This window comes from Echinops telfairi, unplaced genomic scaffold (genome assembly GCF_000313985.2).
Source record: "Echinops telfairi isolate 266 unplaced genomic scaffold, ASM31398v2 ScPeMD7_655;HRSCAF=1070, whole genome shotgun sequence".
NCBI classification, from domain to species: domain Eukaryota; kingdom Metazoa; phylum Chordata; class Mammalia; order Afrosoricida; family Tenrecidae; genus Echinops; species Echinops telfairi.
In genome coordinates, this window is record NW_022104553.1 from 11,599,682 (window position 1) to 11,620,029 (window position 20,348).

The 20,348-nt window shown below is 42.4% G+C and overlaps 1 protein-coding gene and 1 non-coding gene across 2 annotated transcripts in view; one reads left to right on the forward strand and one right to left on the reverse strand.

The window, feature by feature from the left end:
* BTNL2 (butyrophilin like 2) overlaps positions 1 to 20,078 on the reverse strand; it is a 38,859-nt gene extending 18,781 nt beyond the window's left edge. The window contains exon 1 of the mRNA XM_013006995.1: positions 19,979 to 20,078. Within this exon, the coding sequence (XP_012862449.1) occupies positions 19,979 to 20,078 (100 nt within the window). The remainder of the gene's footprint in view (positions 1 to 19,978) is intronic.
* LOC115870418 lies at positions 15,736 to 15,879 on the forward strand. The gene has a single exon (XR_004046695.1). It is a non-coding gene; the product is annotated as a small nucleolar RNA SNORA48 (small nucleolar RNA).
* Positions 20,079 to 20,348: the final 270 nt, after the last annotated feature.

Consider the following 20,348-nt stretch of genomic DNA (forward strand, 5'->3'; position numbering starts at 1 on the left):
TCTTTCCTACCCATTCTCCCTTTACCCTCCCTGTTTTGCCACTCACACCACTGGTCCTGTAGGGCTCATCCGCCCTGGATTCCCTGTATTATCAGTTCCTATCTGTACCAGTGTACCTCCTCTGGTCTATTGGCTATATTTTCTTCTAGGGATTGATTTCTTCCTGTCCTTTATCTAACCTGCTGTTCTTTAAGCTATCTTTAGATCTGAAAGAAGCTTTTTGATTACAATGAAAAGCACTACTGGATTAAAGAGACAGTAGTATGTATTGTTACCATCTTTGAACCACCTCTTTTGAGATGCAGAAGTTATAGAGCAGTAGTCAATTATTTTGCTCTTCCTCCTCCCAGCACCTGATGCAAAATTCTCTTCTCACTAAAGTTCCCTAAACAGGAAAACTCAGGAAGACTCGGCATCACAGTGCAGCCAGGAAGTCATCTCTTGGTGCCCTGGGAGAACCCAGGGGCAAGGAGATGCTTTGTAAAGAGGGTAGGAGGGTAGAGAGAGAATGCTAGAAATGACGCCTATAGGAAAACATGACCAGAAAAACAAATTTTTAAATCTCCTTTCAGCATAATCTTTGTGATATTTTGGAATTAATTGGGGAGGGGCGGGGTGTGGGCCAACTGGAAGAGTGTGGAAAATTCAAGCCCATTGTTCCAGCTTCACAAGCTAAAGAGATTTTTTTAAATTACTGGGATAAAAATGGACTGCCAGCTTAACTTTTGAAAAATAAAAAAATCCAGACTGATGGCATATCAAGAATATTACTGAAAACTTTCTTTCAACAGTAACAGAACCTGATCAGGAGCAGTGATAAGGTAGTTCCTCCCTCTATTTCCCCAAACATTAATGGGGGACATATCAACAGACAGTCTGAAATGAAGAATGAGATTCAGGTGGATCAGAAGAACATTATTATTCTATTCTTTTCTAAAAAGATTGCTACATGCATTTAAAATAGCTCTGAGGAGACTAATACAAGCCCAATCACAATGCCTAGTTCTGAAAAAACACTAAAACATCAAAGTTAAGTAAGAAAGCATTGGTATTAGGTCCATGCAGCCACAGATTTAGTCCAAGCACAATGTGTGTAAGCCTATCTCTACAATCAATGGATAGCTGTGTACCGGTTATATCAGTCAGACACTTAGAATTCTATGGCTGCCTTCCAAAAAGAAGCCAATCCAAACCATGGATTCTGAAGGAACCCATTTGGTCCCTTCAATGCAAGGTAGGAAAGTCAGCTCAGAAGGTCATGAGGACTGTCTTGGGGATCCCCAAGGGTTATCTTGATGCAGGCATATCGGGAAGAAGTTTTAAGAAAATTGAAAACTAAAAATAAATAAATAAATGAATAAATGAATAAATAAAAGAAAATTGAAAACTGCCTTGGTGGAGAAAAGGCCAGGAAAACTTGCCATGGACTGTTTTTGTATAACTCCTGTGTTCCCGATCGCCCACGGAGGGGAGCAAGAGCTTCCCTACAGGAATTTCACTGGGAAATCTTACCCCACGCACCCGATCAGCCTGATCATACTCATTCAGGCATATTTTTGTTCCCCAAACTCAAAACATATTTCATAGGAGCACCATTTGCATCTCTCAGGGTTGCCACCATGGCCGTTTTTCACCTGGTACAAATCAAAGCACACAGCCTTCCTCAGGGAAGATTTAGAGCAGGGTTCTCAACCTGTGGGTCGCGACCCCTTTGGGAATCAAATAACCCCTTTGTAGAGGTCGCTAGATTTATAATAGTAGGAAACTTACAGTTATGAAATACCAACGAAATAATTTGGGGGCCTCACCACAACATGAGGAACTGTATTAAAGGGTCGCGGCGTCAGGAAGGTTGAGAACCACTGAGTGAGAGATATGGAAACACTGCCTTGAGGTGCATAGACTAGAAGGTGAAACTCTATAAAGCAGGGTAGATGCCCTTGTGAGTTTCTGAGACTAATTCTTTTTTTAATTATCTTATTGGGGGGCTCATACAACTCTTATCAGAGACTGTAATTCTTTACAAGAGTAAAAAGCCCTCTGAGTTTCTGAGACTGTAATTCTTTTTTCTTTTTTTTTCAATTATTTTATTGGGGGGCTCATGCAACTCTTATCAGAGACTGTAAGTCTTTACAAGAGTAGAAAGCCCTGTGTTTCTCTCACAGAACCGCTGGTGGTTTCGACCTAAAGAGCTCTTTTAAAATTTCCATCACGAGTGACGTCAAGTGATACAAGACAACTAGACCACTTGGAACTTACCAGTCATTTACCCTTGACTCGTGCTGTCACACGCAGAAACATTCTCTTCTGCCAAGTAAGCCCAAAGAAAGCTCACAAAATTCACGCCAAATACCCTCCCTCCCTCTTGTGAACAAAAACAATCCACACTTCTTACAAACCAGCTGTGCATTGCCACTCTTTAGTTTGGGGGAGATGTAATTGTTTTTACACTGAAGAGAGAGATTAAAAGGCCAAAAACTTACCAATGTGCACTTTAAAAAGAAAATTTCCCAAGTCAGTAAAGCTCCTGAGAGTATCGTGAAAGGTTTCCAAGCTTTCTCTGGGACTCAGAGAGAGATTGTGGAGGGCAAAGGGCAGGAATGATTGCCTGAAACCAGTGTTTCTCAATGAAGGAGGAGGAGGAGACCAAGGTGAACGAAGAGTTTTGCTCTTACAATTTGGCAACGTCTAGAAACCGATTTTGGTGGTTACAACTCGGAAAAGAGATGTCCAGTGAACAGAAGTCAGTGATGCTGCTAAATATTCTATAATGCAGAGAAGAGCCCTGACAACTGAATTATCTAGTCCATAATATTGTTAACTTTGTTTGTCATAGTTAAAGAAACCCGGGCAGCACTGCTAACCCAAAGGTTGGTGGTTCAAACTCACCAGCGGCTCCTCGGAAGTAAGATAAGGCTCACTGCCCCCTTAAAGATTTGCAGTCTCAGAAACCCTATTTGGGTCGCTAAGAACCAGAATCCATTTGATGGCTGTGGGTGGGTGAATAAGCTATCTGCTGTTAGCATGCTAACAATAGTTGGCTCATTAATTCTAAAGAAACAGCTGGACTTTAGCTGAAAACTTCAGGTTTCTTAAAGAGGCTAAGATCTTCCTTTTCAGTTGAAGCGTATCTTCCTTACACGACATGAATAAAATTAATAGTAAGTACATATTCAAAAACAATTCTATCATATGCCTGCTATCTTTATTATATCTTTATTTTATCATTGCAATGAAGACCAGAAACCTTCTGACACTACCATCGCTTATGTTAAATAAAATAATTTTCTCTATTAGTAAGAGATATGGTCTAATATGTATGCAGCTCATCACATCCTGAAAAGCCCATTTTCAATTGAACTTGCTGAATAAAGTCGATGTGTAAAGATGCAACAAGTGAGCGATGATTTCTATTTAGGCATCAAGTGAAAGATAATTTTTGTTCTGTTTTGTTGTTTTTTGGAAGATAAATTTTCAACTCTAAGCATGCACTATTAAAATTCACATCAGAAAATTTCCACTCATAGGTGATTAGGATTGTCCTTCAGAAAAAAAATGCTTCAAATGTTAAATCCCCAGTATGTAAAGTGGACACAGTGTTTGGCTTGCTTACAAATTTTTAACAAAAAACAAACCCACTGCCACTGAATCTGTTTTGACTCATTGCAGCTCTACAAAGGGTTTCCAAGACTTTACAACTTTAGGAGAGCGGAGAGCTTCACCTTTCCCCCACAGAGTGGTTTCAACTGCCAAACATGCACTTAGCAGGCAAATGCTTAGCAGACAGTCCTACCAGAGATTTATTAACTGGTATTAATAAATCCATTCCAGAAAACGGAAGTTTATGTATCAGTGTAAATCCCACAGTGACTGTATATTATCATATGTTAAAATAACACCTCTTTCTGGAGAAAACAAAATAAGTGTCCTGGGAAACGTGATAACTTAGTTTCTTATTTTGTGACCTTGAATTTTACTTTCTCGAACCCCAACTCTCTCACCTCTCTAACTGAATTAATCATTCCCAACCTTTTCCCAGGTGTATCATCACCATCTGACAGATAGAGACATGCAGACTCAGAGAAAAAATCATACATGGTAAATGAATAGCCTAACTCTGATTTTTAATTTAATTCCTCTTCCTCACTCATCCAGGTTCACCGAGCTATTGTGAAGATCCAATGGAGGATGACAGCATTTGAAAACATGCATGCTGTCCAGTAGACGGCAGCTCTGGTGGTGGAGTGGCTGTGCGTTGGGCTGTGATCCACACGCTCAGCAGTTCTACTCCATTGAACAGTTGCAGTCTCAGAAACCCAAAGGGGGGCGCTATGAGTCAGGATGAACTCAACGTCAGTGAATTATACAGTGAACAAGCGAGAGCCAGACTCAACACAACACAAGAACTGCCTTGTGGTGCCCAGCCTTGCCATAGGACAACTTTTCTAGTCACTGCTGCGGTAGAAAATATTTGAGCTCTCCAGGACAGATTTACAGCTGACATAGGCTAAGTTTCCCAAGCATGCTGATTTGGTCTGCCCTACTTGCTCATCTTAATTGACTTCCCCAAGTCCCCAGACCCATATTTCATCAGGAACCACTCACTTGACTATGTGTCCTTGTGATGAATCCAGGTGGCTGTTCAATCTTCTCCTCTTTGGGTCTCAAATACTTCACCGACCTAGCAGGTTTCCAAAGCCAAGGTGGAGTTCAAGGGTGCGCTGATTGAATCAAGAACCACCCACACTTTCCCCTGGGGCTTTGGGTGAAGGGAGGCTTTCTGCTGCCACACCCAAACTACAGGGAGAAGCACAGAAGCTGTGTGCCCTCACTGATCATGAGAGCCCCATCAGAAGACTGGGCTCCCCCTGACGGTTGTAACCTTCTCCCAATTGAAGTTCAAAAGTGTGGACTTTGAAAGTTTTAGGACTGCGCAGAATTGTGAAATTGAACTTCCTAGAGCTGCCTCAGAAAGTTAGGGGACTCTCACTGCTTCCTGGGTTTCCACCCCTCCCACATGCCCCGTCTCAAGTTTGTGCCTCCCTCAAGACCAGCATCTCCAGGAACACTACCTTCTTAGTAAGTCTGCCTTCACCCTTCCCTCTGCCGCACCACAGACAAGGATTTCCCATTGGGGAAAACACTTCCACCAGAGAAACTGTTTGTCAGGCAAGAGAATTAGCAGGAAGAATAAATACTAAATATCCCTTCCTTATGAGCTGGTGGAAAAATGGAGTTCTTCAGAAAGGAGTAGCTGCCTCCAGGGTCAGAGTACCAGCTTAATAGACTCTTGCCTTAGTTTATTGCTTGTTACTTCAGTTTTTTTATCTCCATTTACAATGTAATCAACGGTTTAATTACTCTCTGTTGCCAAAAAAAATCACAGTACATTTGTCCATGTAATGTTTGGACGCAAAGAAAGTAATGATTGGCCACAGGCTTAGGGGCAGGGAGGTTTTCATTTTCCCTTTAAATTTCTCTTCATATGCCTGGAACCTGCACGTGCTTTCAAGAGTATTCCAGGATAATTAAAAGGTTTCATTGCACTGTAATAATCTAAACATGTGCGACATAATGATGTGGTGAGATATAAGTCGCTTTTCCCCCTGATGTTTCTTCTCCAGTTTTAATCAACTTACAGTTGGACCACCTAACTTGAAATACTGGTACTGAATGTAAGGATACTTCCTCCAGGATGTGGGCTTCGATGCTGGGAATACAGCGATAGACTTTCACACCACTTCGCACCCTCTCCTAGCTCAGAACACAGAAGTAACCCCACTGAGTAGGGACTGCGGTGCTGTTACATTGGTAATTGTTGTGAGAAGCCCTGTAGCCACTGAGTTTCTCTGGAAATTGCTAGATGGACTTCTCCACAATAAGTCATGAGAGTACTTGACCAAAATATTAAAATCAGTCATAGATAAAAATATAGAAATTTCTTTGTGGGAAAGAGAACGATTTCTCCTAAGTCCTCTCCCCCCAAAATATGTTAATAAATAAATAAATTACTAAACTAATAGTAAATGATTGTCAAGTTACCTCCCTGAAGACAGTCAGTTGCCAGACAACTGTCTGGTCCCACCACAAGTAGCGCCCTCTCCCTGCTGTTAAGGACAATGGGCTACTTCTCCCTGAAGGCTTGCAGTCATCAGTCTGGTCCCTGCAGGGTGAGTTTATACCCTTTGATAATGGTTTCCATAGTGGGCCAGAGAACAGGTCAAACTGGCTCAGTGACATCCAAAGTTAGGCTGCCATCCTGAATCTAGGATCCGCCCTTCTTGTCACATGTATACCCCAAACCCCTTCTCTTCCTATTGCGTGTATATCCCTAGATGGTCCCCCTCTCATTGCTGTATAATCTATAGTTCAACCCCTTCCTGTGACATATGTCTGTATGGCCGGATCAATACCAGACCGGCTTCCAGCAGCAAGTGACCTTGAATCTCCCACACACACCTGTGGAGCTGACCAGAACTGGCAAATGGTCCGCTTTATTCTCGATCCACCACTCTGCACCCGGCACCGGCAGGGCCCATTTGGCTCAGCGCCTGCTTTGTTCTCACCCACCACTCCGCACCCAGCACAAATACACCCGGAACCAGGAAGACAACTTACATTCCAGAAACCCAGACATACCTGTCCATATAAGCACCACCCCTGTAGCCTAAAGTGTGACTCCCCCGGCCCAGACACTGTGAATGGTGGGACTTCGCCCAGGCTGGATTTTTCTCCCTAATAAAGCCTGTTTGTTCTAATTTGACTGATTTGGTTTCTGGCGCCTCTCAACTACCTTACAATGTCTTTACCTGTAATTAGGGGGCTTGTACACCCCCCAAAGATATATAACCCTTGGTTAGCAATAAAGATCTCCTTTGGCCTCTGGTCAGCTACCCCTTCCTGTCCCCCATCCTCACTCCCCTGTTCCCTTTCCCCTTGTCCTCCTTTCTCTCTCTCTCTCTCTCTCTCTCTCTCTCTCTCTCTCTCGCTCTCTCGCTCTCTCGCTCTCTCTCATTCTCTACATGGACCACCAAGTGGGGCTGAGGTGAGCATGCTACCATGAAATGTGTCTGACTCCATGATTTCTATCTCTCTTCTATCTCTCATGCTCTCTATGACTTTACTATAATCTTTACTTATTATTGCTGTACAATTGTGCCTGCTGGACCCGTGATGATATGTTAGGGGCTGGTCTACCCTGACATTTATTCATTCATAATCAAATTTGAGGTGTTGCCTACTGCTCACACTCTGTGTCATCATCCACTCCTGAAATACCCCTATGGGCGCTTAGTACCCACATTTGCATTTCTATTTACCCTCAAATACAATCACAACAAATGCTCACTTAGGAAGCTGTTTAAATAGCATATCTGTTGGTAGGAAAAGAGGGGTACTAACAGTTCTAAGAAAGAATGGCTGGAAATGATTTTGGGGACACTGGGTGAGGAGGGCCTTCCGGGGCATACACCAGATGGACCACATTGACTCGGGCATCTGAATGCATCCTGGGGACCCAGGCTGGGTGTCACGGTGTGTTGGGACACTGAATCCTGGACCTACAAGGCACACAGCATGCTCCAGAGGCTGCACCAATGAGCTCCAACGAGGGAATTCCACTGGGTACTATGGAGTGGGGGGATTACCCTTTCGAAGTTGTGAAATAAATTTTTCTGTTTTTTGGTAAATGAAACCCAGGATTGATGAACCTATAGGGATAGCAAATAGAACAAGGGGGTTGCTGAGGGTAGGGGGGATAGAGGGGTGGGGGTGATAAGGAGAGATGATGTCAAGGTACCCAGGAAGAAATAAGATGTTTGAGAATTGATTACAGAAACAATGGCACAATTCTGCTTGACTAGATGGAACGATGCAATGGCATGACATTTGGGTTAATTCCCAAGTAAGAATAAATTGAAATATAAAACAAACAAACATGGGTACTGGAATGGTTTGGGGGGCTCACATTAAATCCCAGCTCTCACATCATGGCCCTGCTCAATATTAACCTCCAGGAAAGGAACACGGAGGAGATGGGTGCTATAGCAAAATGTGCTGAAGGAATTAGATGGTGCCTGGCTATCAGATAAGAGAGGGTCTAGGGTCTTAAAGGCTTGTCTCTGAACAATCAGCCATCTAAGTGAGATGTCAACTAAGTCAACATGGAAGAAGCACACCATTATCAGTCACCTAAGGATTGTGAAGCATATAATCTGACGTTGAAGGGAGGGGATTAATATCAGAGCCTAAAGTCTAAGCATCTGCTTTGCAAAAGGCTATAGGTGACAGTGGGAGCCCAAGAATCATTGATGGAATCATTCAGGAAATAAACCTCCGGTGAACTCCCTCCATCCACAATTGAGGGATCGGAGGAAAGAGGTCAGTAAACGGAGTGCATCGGCGAATTGAGTACAACGGGTCAAGGCAGAAGCCTGGCTTGAACAGTTACATAAGCAGAGTCTTCCTAGGATGCATGCTGGGCCCGATCCAGTTTCCAAAATCTTGTGTTCTTTGGGGGTTGTATTGTTTGGTTTGGTGTTTGATTGTACATATTGGGGGGTATCTCAGGAGTGTTATGTCATTGGGGTCACCCTCTTGAAGTTTCGGCACATGTGTTTTCGTTTGGGTAGGCATGAGAACCAGGACCGACGTGCCTGGCTGACCGAGGAGTCGGCAAGGGGAACAAGGGTTTTGGGGGGAGTGGGATGAAGAGGTAATAATGTCAAGGGGCCCATAGAGAAAAAAAATGTTTGGAAACTGATTGTAGTGGCAAATGTACCATTCTGCTGGATTTGATTCGACTATAGAATGATGTTATATATGTATTAATCCCAATTAATAATTTTTAAAAAGCTGTTTAAACATTGGTTCATCTTTTCTAGAAAAAAATGTACACATACACACTGTCAACAGTTTTGAAATAAGAGTCATTGCATAAATTATGTTGTACATTATATTATGTTACACATTGTTTCATATCTGAAATAAGTACGGTGGCATAAACTCTACCGTAGCTTGGTTTTGTAGGGAAGATGTTGGTTTGTGAGAGAGAAGGAGACAGAATATTGTCATTCTGATTAGAGTTCACATCTGGGAGAGGCAGGAAAACAAGGCTAATGTTCACAGCATTTGGAGAAAACGAAAAACAAGAATCCCAGAGAGGGCAGGAAGAAAAATACAAGGAACGACCCCCGCATCCACACAGCCACCAGAGGGCAGCAGGGAGTCACCTTGGTCTTCCCAGGAGTGACCATTCTCTTAGAGAGGCTGCTGTGGAACCCATTCATTCCCTGTTTACCTCATTGACGACCTAACCCAATAGGTGACAAACAAAACCCTGAACTGAGGACATCGGATATCTTAATTCTAGTCTTACTATCAATTTGGTCAAGACGTATTTTGGATAAGCGTGTTCACTTGAGAGACTCAGTCTCCTCAACTTCAACCTGTGGATCTTATGCAGACTGCTCACATCCAAGAACTCTTAAGGTGAGTCGATAAGCAAAATATAAAATATCTATTTAGACATAGTGGTAAGTGTTGGGAAGTCTTGGTGGGGGGAGGGGACTAGAGATGATAAACGAAATTTTTGAATGACATTAATCCAAGAAAAGGATTGGAGTCTTGCTATAAAAATGGAGAAATCACTGTGAAGGGCTCTAGCTTCCATCCTTGGGAACCTAGTGTAAATTTCTGTTTTGTCTTATTTTGTTTTGTTTTGTGTGGCGACGGCCACCAAATCAACTCACTAGGAAAGTATTTTTTTAATTTGGGCGAGTTCCTTAGCAATGGGACACGGAAGTGCAGACTTTCAACAGGGACAAGCAAAAACAACAACAGCAATAAACTCTGTAGGAATGGACATTCACTTCTTTCCTGGTGCCACAGCAATATATCATTCTATCTCTCTCACTGCACTCCTGCCAATGCTGACTCACAGCGACCCCCATGGGTTTTCCCCAGGAGCTGGTAATGGTATTGAACTGCTAACCACGTGGCTTGCAGCCCAACGCATAACCACTACACCACAGGGTTCCGCTATCAGTCTATAGTCTATTCGTTTCTTGACTAGAATACAGAAGTCTTGTAACACCCCAAAATGCTGTGTCATTGCCTAGTGTTCTTGAGAACTTTCACATAGTAGCTCACCCCAGTGATGAATGGAGTTAATTCATAAACATAGGAGACAGCACCATCCCCTTAAACTTTTGGCCACCCTTAGGAGTCACAAAGTGATGGTGACAATGAGATTTGCTCTGGTCTTACTACGAGAAAACAGGGAACAGGGAACAAAGCATGCAGGAACATTTGAGAGAGGAACATTTGCCTTGGTTGACCCTCTGTCTGTGGAGATGTAGAAGCAGACATGCATGAGACGGTGATCTAGACACTTCAGCAAGTAGTCATTTGAAACCAATGGCAGAGCCATTTGGAATGAACCAGTTCACAGCTAGGGACACAGTGTCTTCAGGTGTGCTTGCACTTACAACGATTCCACTAAAGGTCAAAAAGGAATTTTCTCTACCTAGAGCAAAAGGCCTCAGGTGTTAGTGATCTCCCTTTACAAGTGGTTGCAAAGGGAAGCATCGGAGTTTGTTGGCATCGATGGAGGGTCATGAGATGAAATTTTTTAGCTGGGACGTGTGTTAGTCCAGGTTGACTAGAGAAACAAACCCAGTGACACTCATATATGTATAAGAAAGAGCTTTATATCAAAGTAATTGTGTATTAAAAAAAAAGTCTCAGCCCAATACAGATCAAGTCCATAAGTCTGATATTAGCCTGTAAATCCAATACTAGTCCAAAAGTGTTTCTTCAGACTCAAAATGATGCAAAATTCAGGAAGATCACAGGCTGGTGGGTGCAAAGTCTTGTGGATCCAATGGTGATGGAAGCATCTCAGCTCTAGCGAAGTCCTCCAAGTGGCTTCTCCAGCTCTCCAAGCGTGGCTCTTCAACAGGAAGGTAAAGCAGAGAGAGGGACTCTCTAGCAGGTCTCAGCAAGTCCCCACGTGGCTGGTCAACAGGAAAAATGAAAGCTGAGAGAGAGAGGAAGTTCCCAGAATCCTCATGAGAAGGTCATGCCCACAAGGGGGCATCATCAGGCCATGACCTGATTGACAGGCTAGACGCCACCCTTTCACTCTTAATATCCTCAAGTTGGCATGAGATGATGTAACGACCACAGGGACCGAAGTTCATTCCCTGCCCAGAGTTATATCCCCCTGACGGACGTCATCATTGCAATCTGGAGCCCCACAAACTGAAGACCTACTTAAAACCCCACTACTGTTAATTCCAACTTATAGGGACCCTTGGGGGTCCTCAACCATTTTAAACAGGGGGCCAGCTCACTGTCCCTCAGACCCGTTGGAGGGCTGGACTATAGTTTAAAAAAAAACTATAAACAAATTCCTATGCACACTGCACGTCTCTTATTTTGAAGTAAAAAAACCAAATGGGTTAAAATCACCGGCGGGCCGGATAAACGTCCTCGACGGGCCACATGTGGCCCGCGGGCCGTAGTTTGAGGACACCTGGACAAAGTAGAACTGCTATATAGGATTTCTAAGGCTGTAATCTTTATGGAAGCAGACTGCCACATCGTCCTCCCCTAGAGTGATGGGTGGGTTCAAACCACCGACTGGTTAGGAGGCAAGAGTTGTAACCACTACACCACCAGGGCTCCTCTGAGCTGCAGACCACAAACTCTGAAACCCCTTGTGTAGTCCCTTCCATACACAGATCTGTTTCTGGAGCTGAGGATTACCAATTATGTGTCCCTTTGTGCTGCAGATTTGAAAACAAGAGAAACTCTTCTGTTAAGAAGGGAAGTACCATGGAAACTTACACATATTGACAAAGAGAGAGGGGGACTTTAGGAAAATCGGGTCACTGACTGAGACCCCCTTTGCCCTGTCATTAAAAAGACCACTGTCCTCTGGAGAGGATGCTCTGACCCATAGGTCACTGTGAATCAACATGGATTCAATGGCAGTGGGAGGTGTGCCTATCTCTTCTCTGCCTCCATTTTTGTCTGAAAAAAGTTTACGTTAATATTTGAAAAGTCTTTTCACTATGTATACAATTTTAGATGGCAGGGATATTTTTTGTCCTTCTGTTCTCTAGTTAACAAATCCTGTCTTCTCTTCTGTCTAGTCCTTAGAATGAAGCTAGAAATTTACTGTGTTTTCTCAATAGTATCCATTTGACACTTTAAAAATAACTTGTGTCTTCTGAAACTATTGTATTTATTTTTAAATTTTTCTTTATTTTGTTCGATGCATTCATCCACATAATTTCAAAGTACTTTTTTGGGTTAATTCCAATAGGAGAGAGCTTCAGGAATTTTTCTAGTGTATTCTTTTTCAGTTAGCGAAATGAGGTTATATTTTCCCACATATTATGATTTTTCTATTGTAACTAAATATTGTTTGTTAGAGAATTGTCGAAGCCTCTCCATCAAGAGGAAATCTTCCCTTGTCTGGCACAGGGAAGGTGTGTGAGCTCTAAACTACCTTTATGCAACTGAGCTGGAGAAGGAACAGGGTGTGGGTGTGGTAGAGCTCAGATGATTCCTGACTTTTCCTATTCTTACAGCTGTTTCTTTGTCGTTCAGTGATTACAAATATTCTATTGTTCATTTTGGTACCCATATTTTCATTACTAGTATATGTACACAAATAGAATTGTATTTCTTATATTGATCTTGAATCATGCAAACCTGCTGAACTCAGTTATTAGTATAAGTATACGGCATTGGTTTGCTTTACTTTTAGATTGCTTGGATTTTCTACATCAACGGTGATTTTTTTTTCATTGAGAGCATTTATGTTTATTATTGTTTATGTTCTGGTTCAGTTTTTTTAATAAGTCATTTTATCGGGAGCTCTTACAGCTCTTATAACAATCCATACATCAATTGTATCACGCACATTTGTACATATGTTGCACCATCATTTTCAAAACATTTTCTTGCTACTTGAACCCTTGGTATTAGCTTCTCTTTGTTTACTCCCCCTCCACACACACACACACACACACACACACACACACATTAACCCTGATAAATTATAAATTATTATCATCTTTATTTTATATCTTACACTGTCCGCTGTCTCCCTTGACCATTGTTTCTGTTGCTCATCCCTTTGGGGGAGGGAGATGTTAATACAACGATCATTGTGATCAGTTCCCCCTTTCTCCCCCTTCCTCCCACCTTCCCCTATACTCATGGTATTGCAACTCCCATTACTGTTCCTGAGGGGTTCATCTGTCCTGGATTCCATGTGTCAAGAGCTCTTATCTGTACCACTGTACGTGCTCTGGTCTAGCCAAATTTGTAAGGTAGACCTGGGGTCATGATATTGGGTGGAGAAGGAGGGAAGCATTAAAGAACTAGAGGAATTGTGGCTGTACTTTGAGGGGTGTCCTACTGTCTACAGATGGGCTTTGGGTGTCCACTCCGACCCCACCGTTAAAATCAATATGACTGTTTGTTTTTGGTCTTCTGATGCCTGATACCTGATCCTGTCGGCACTTCATGATCACACAGGCTGGTGTGCTTTTTCCATGTGGGCTTTATTGCTTCCCTGCTAGATGGTTGCTTGTTTAACTTCAAGCCTTTAAAGACTCCAGACACTATTTCTTGTAATAGCCAGGCACCATCGCTTTCTTCACCACATTTGCTTATGTACCCATTTTGTCTTCAGTGATCATGTTGGGAAGGTGAGTGTCACAGAATGCCAGGTCATCTGAATGAAGTGTTCTTGCATTGAGGGAGGACTTGAGTAGAGGCCCAATGTCTGTCTGCTACCTTGATACTTCACATATAAATATATGTACATAGACCTATATCCCTATCATTATATATAAATGCATTGACATGTGTGTGTCTATATTTATACCTGTATAAATGTCTTTTGCCTCCTAGTTCTTTCCTCTATTTCCTTTTACTTTCCTCCTGTCCCACTATCATGTTCGACCTTCATTCAGCTTTCAGTAATTTCTCTCAGTTACATTGCCCTTGATCAAACTCCACCAGGCATTCTATTCCCTCCTCACCATCGATTTTAGATCACCTTTTGCTCCCTTGTCCCTGGACATGTTGGCTCCCCACTTCCTTTCCCCCACCTGCTCCTCTCCCCTGTCCCTCCAGAAGGTCGGTCCTATTGTTTTCTCCTCAGGATTGTTTGTCCTGCCTACCTTATATAGATAGACATGGGCTGGGGGGATCGGAAAAAGACCTATAGTTCCAGATCTGTCTGCTGACCCTTTTGAATATTTTCCGATGGTGGCTGATGAGGTGCCAAGCCCTGACGCCCCCAGTCTGAAGTCTGTTTTCGGGATTCCCCAAGGACTTTGTTGCTTTGCTCCCCTTGCTGTGCTGTTGCACTTCCTTCGTGTTTCATCCTGATGGAGGGGATCAGACCGGGCACAATTCCCATACGGTGCTTCCAGTACTGTCCCCAGTAGCACTATGGGTTGGTCAGGGGGTGTCATTTCTCGGGGGGGCGGGGGGAGGGGGTTTCCTATGGTCCTCTCCGTGCATTGACTGCTCCAAGCAGGAATGTCACCTTCGGGGCTTGGTGGGCCAGATAAACTATCATATTTCATGCAACAGGACAGTTTTCTTTATGATTAATATGCTTTTTGTTTCTCTTGTCTACCTGATTGCTCTTGCTAGGACTTCCTATACCATTCATTTAATTTCATTCTATTGAATTAAAGTGGCGATAGCAGATCTTCTTGCCTTGGTTCCAAAATCATTCCGTTTTTAACTACTGAGTACGAGTGTAATATCAGTTGTATTTTAAAGTAAAATTTCCCCATCATGTTAAGAAAATTCCTAATGCTATTTTTTTCCTGAGAGTTCTTTTTTTTTAAAGCATTTTATTAGGGGCTCATACAACTGTTATCGCAATCCATACACACATCAATTGTGTAAAGCGCATTTGTACATCATTCTCAAAACATTTTCCCTGAGAGTTCTTATCATGAATGAGTGCAGGATTCTGTCAACTGCTTTCTCACCATCAGCAGATGTGGCAGTATGATTTTGCCTCTTTGCTTTGTTAATATGGTGGATTAAATTGCTGAAGATGTGTCCAGCCTTGGAGACCTATAACAAAGTGCAGTCGATCATGGGATATCATCCTTCTTATGTATAGCTAAAAAGCATTTGCTGATATTGTGTTAAAAATGTTGCCTCTATTTCATATCAGTTTATAATTCCCAATTTTGCTGGCTTTCTCCTTCGTGGGTGTAGGATAATACTGGTTTCGTGGTTATTTTGAAAGTGCTTCCATTTTTCAATTTCTGTAAGAGGTTGTGTGGAAGTGACACTAATTCTCCTTTAAACATTTTGTAGAATGGCACTATCTAAATCTGAATATTTGGTTTTTTAGGAATTTGCTCCTCCCAGTAAAGATACAATTTACCAATCAGAGGGAATATTTTACCATAAGAAAATATTGTCCAGAAATCCAGCTCACATTTCAGCCATGTTGAGTTTCCAGAAAACAGAGCTAGAAAGTTAGCTTAAGAGCACATTTATCATCAAGAAGAAAGGATGTTGCTGACATTTAACAGCAAAGTCAAAGTGATTTACAGTTCATTGTTCTGCTTTTAAAGGCTCGTTTACATTTTAAAAATTATTTAAAAGACACACATTCTATGTCTTGTTCATTTGCTTATTTTAAAAATGTGTGGTGATATTTAATATAAAAACACTTCAACCCCTTGGCTATGGGCAAAGAGACACCTGATTGGTGGCGGTGCTCTTCAATCAGTCAGGGACAGAGCCAACTTGAAGTCCTTTGGTCATCCTAGCTTGAAGTCTGGATTGTGGCCAGAGCTGTTTCATGCCAAGGGCACATTTAAAAAAACAAAACAAAACACTTCAAGCCCTTTAAAGTTGAAGACCATGTAAACAATTTAATTCGGTCGAGCACACCAAAACAAACTCTTGAATAATTACACGAGTAAAAACATTATCTGAAGCATCCTGAGCCTTTCCCATGCTGTATGAAAAGTCAAAGTCAAAAACTTTGTGAAGGTATAATTGCTGTTGACCACAAGATGGAAGCCTAGTCCAGTTTATACTCAGTGTTAGAAAAGTAAGGGAAGATGTTCACGGAAACTTTTGAAATATTTGCCGATAAACATGGTGTAGAAGACGAAGCAGCCCTTGCCCCAACCAAGGCTCTAGTTATGGTTGGAGCGTTTATAGGGTTTTGATGTGCACTCTCCTTCTCTGAGTCCACATGCTACTGGTTATAGAGGCAGGGAACCCTGACTGAAAATACTTCAGTCCCTACCTGCTAGTTTCCTTGACCAAAATACCTAGTTTTCTCGGGGTACAATGGAAATACAATGATGATCTAGAGAACATACAGTTCTCAGGAAGTGTATCGGTATACGATTAAGATTTAAATTGATACCTATCAATTTAAGCAAAATATTGGGGGGGAGACTTCTAATAAAAAACCCCAAATAAAAATCCTCCAGCCTATTTCTCACCTCTCTTTTTACCTAAAGATTTCCCAAGTTCAAATGTAGTCTCAGAAATTGGAAACATATGATGCTTGTCTATTATCACTCTTGGATTTTCTAAAACATTTTACAGCATTGATCTCTCCTCATGTATTATCCCATATTAAGTCTTGAAATTGTTTATTTTTAGATACTTATCCTCTATCATGGTTGTTTCCCAGATTTCCTACTTATTCTCTCTGACTGTCCCATGCTATACACAAGCCCTGGGGGAGCAGTGGGTTACCATTGGACTGCAAGGGAGCAAGAGGAGGCCTCCTTCTACTGCAGGAAAGATTTGTAGCCTCGGAAACCCACAGGGGCCGTTCCACCCTGTCCAATAGGATCGCTATGAGTTGGGAGTAACTCAAGGGCAGTGAATGTAGACAACGCAGACAAGAGCCGCTTTCGCATGGCTTCTATTTTTGTGTGTGGAAATTTTGTGTGTGAAACTGTTATGTGTGAAAATGTCATGGCATTCAGATGTGAAATTTTAAGTGCTTAGGTCATTTCTTCTTATTTTTGAGATAGCTAACTTTTATTGTGCCAACCTGGCCAATGAACACGTGGGATTAATGGAAGGGCGGAGAGATAAATGGCTCGGCGAGCCTCGCCTTTCTTGTCTCTTGCTCTTTGATCATCGGGCCAGTGTGTGGCTGCCTGGCTTGTTCTTTGCCTCAGTTTCCAATCTACACTACCTGTGGGACACCTAACCAGTGGACTGTGTCACTGTAATTTGAGGTTCCTTCAAGACCTGCTTCGCTACACCATTGGAATTTACATCGATTGAGCCTGGGAGTGTCGGACCTTGTCATCTGGCTGACTGTTGGTGACCTACCTACCTTGCTGCTTGCTTCCTGTGTCCAGATAGCCTGAATTGCTGTACAGAGGACTACCCGGCGGCCCTCAAGACTTGAAGGACTGCCAGTGTCTCACAACTGTCTCACGGGAGTGAGTTGCACTGAGCCATTTGTACTGCTTTATAGATTAATTACCTGTTTATTTCTTATGTTATCTTTCTGTAAAATATATATATATATATATAATTATTAGTGTTCTGGTTGTGTTTCTCTAGAGAACCTTGTCTAACACAATTTTCTACAACCTTCCTCATGATATCAATCAGCAAGCTGTCCCAGAGATGTGCAATTCACATTTCTTACCTTCATGTCGTCATTTCTCTTGTCTTCTTCCTAAGTCTGTATGAGTGTATTTGCAGGCTTAGAATCCAAGTCATTATGAGGATTTCTGATCAAATGCAATAAACTCAAAGGGAAAGAGTCGAGGAGGACTGCAGCGCAGACCTGATTACATCCCCAGGAGTGGGCAGGGGTCACACTTAGGCAAGAGACAGCTTCCAATAACTCTGGCTATTCCCAAGTAATGTAGCAGATCTAAGGGAGCTATTGTCGGGATACAGTCCGTTTACAAACCCCTTGGCACTAAATTACCTCCTAAATCTTCTGTAAGAGAGAATAGCTTGACAAGTTCTAAGGAACCGAAAAAGGGAATGGAAAGCTAAAGGAGACAGACGTTTTCAGAACACAAACTTGACAAACATGGTGATCCCAGTCATGACCTGGAATTATGCTTCTAAGGTATCTCACTTCCATGTCCTAACCCAAATCCCACCCCCCTCCCCCCAAAATTCCCAATTGTTACATTTATATATATGATGGAGCCCGTGTGTCACTCTGGTTTAGACTCTGGTTTAGGATTGTTAACTGAAGGGTATATGTTCAAACCCACTGGTCACCCTATGGGAGAACGAAAAAGCTGTCTACTCTCCAAAAGATTTATCATCTCAGAAACCCTATATAGGGCTACTATGAGTCAAAATTAACTCCATGTCATTAGATCATGATTATATATTAAATTTAGTTACACGGTTTTTGTTTAATTTTCATTCACTTCTGTAGTCTTGTCTGTATCTTAGAGAGAGAGTTCAAAAGAGAATTGGTTTCCCAGGCTTGTTCTCGGGTTTCTGAAGGTGGCTTATGTTTGCCGATGGAATTAACTATTCTGGGATCTCAAAAATGGAGGTTGGGCAGAAGTCATTTCCCTCAGTGGATGATCTGGTTTCACAAACAGGCGTTTTGGCAACAGCCTGTGTTCCCAAGACATTCCACGCCCTCAGGGTCCTAGAGGAGTTGTGTCCCACGAAGTGGCTTCCTACAGGTTCCCAGCCTTTTGGAAGTTAGTGGTTTGCATTGAATTCTGCTGTTCAAAACTTCCTCGCAATTATCAGGCACGATCCCCTATAACATATTAAATTCTGCTAATATGCCTACAGTGATTTCTGAGACTCTTCATTTATTTTCACCAAGAGAACTTCAGTCAGGGACTCTCAGAGATTGCCTCAAGCTCACAGGAAGTTAGAGCTTGGGAGAGAATGGGTGAACATTAGTAGCATGCAAACAGCAAGGTTCTCCTTCCACAGAAAAGGGAACTGAAAATCTTTTCTAACAGCTTTGATATTTAATAGCCTCGTGAGAGAACCAATCAGTGTGCTAAGTCTGAGCAAAATCATGAGTTGCTGAGCAACCTCTGGGATTCAAGACACTATTACAATATGTAAAATGTCTTTCTGTAAAATATCTTTGAATTTGTACCTATTCACTGACTTCTGTCTAAAAACTAGGCATTGTGACATCCAGCAAAGGGTAAGCATGGAAACATCAACACAGCTCTGCCCTGAAAGAAATAAACCGAAAACATAAGGTCAGAACCGCAGCATCGGTGGGTAGCGTAGCACTCTCGGTTGGCCCGTTCTTCAGCCTCCCGGAAATATAGTCCATATAGTCCATGATAATTCCACGTGAACTCTGTACGGCGAGTCCCCCCTTAGTGAACAAAGAGTCAATGTCAAAGTATGTTCAACGTTCTTATGATCACATAAAATGAGGCTCTGAAGGGTATTTGCCCTCATAATTAGTGAAATAAACTACATGTAGAATAAGATCATGCATCATGACTGGTATTAAGTGATCTGATGGGTGCCTCATTGCCAAGATCCTCTTCATTACCAATATTTGGAGGATAACCCTTTCCATGGTCCCTCCTGTGGGCTAACATATTCTTTTGTATGATGCTGACGTTTCAGACACCTGAGAGACAGAGTGGAATAATTTTAAGTCTGCTCCGTGGTTGGTGGACATTGAGACATATTCTTCAAATCAGAACTTTAATAGTCATCTGACGTGATGGAAGAAATGAAAAGGTTCTCCGGCAGTTGATTGTCTTTAGTTTGTCCAGAAAACGGCCTGCTCGGGTTACTCCACCATATCCGTTGACTCGAATCCTCAAACGTGACCTGTCTGCTGCCGTCTCTTCTAAACTCCAGACAGATTTAACGTAATAGATATTAGGAGGCGGAGCTCCTCTAACAGCCAGCTGTTTGTAGTCACCACTCCCTGGGTTCCAGAATCTTGCTGTCCATCTCTTACCACTTTCTGGAGTGTTGAAACTTAAAAGAGTTTCTCCTTTGACAGTCTGTAAGCACAGAATATGTCCAGATTCCCCAGGCTTTGGGAATGTGTTGGCCATATTGGGATGTAAGGAATGAGAGAAGAAGCATGCAGCAATCAATTTTGGCACCTAGCACTGCCAGGATTGAGGGATTCTCTGTGACCTGACAGCTTACCTGCTCTTCAGATGACCCACTGCCCCTAAAGAGACTCGCCAGCTTTCACGGGTCAGAAGTGCTTCAAACATATCCCTTTGAAGGGCTTAGCTTAGGATGAGGTAACCGTATAGCATTATCCAGTGTGCTCAGGCTTTCATTTATTGTTTGTTTCACTGATTACGAAGTTTCTC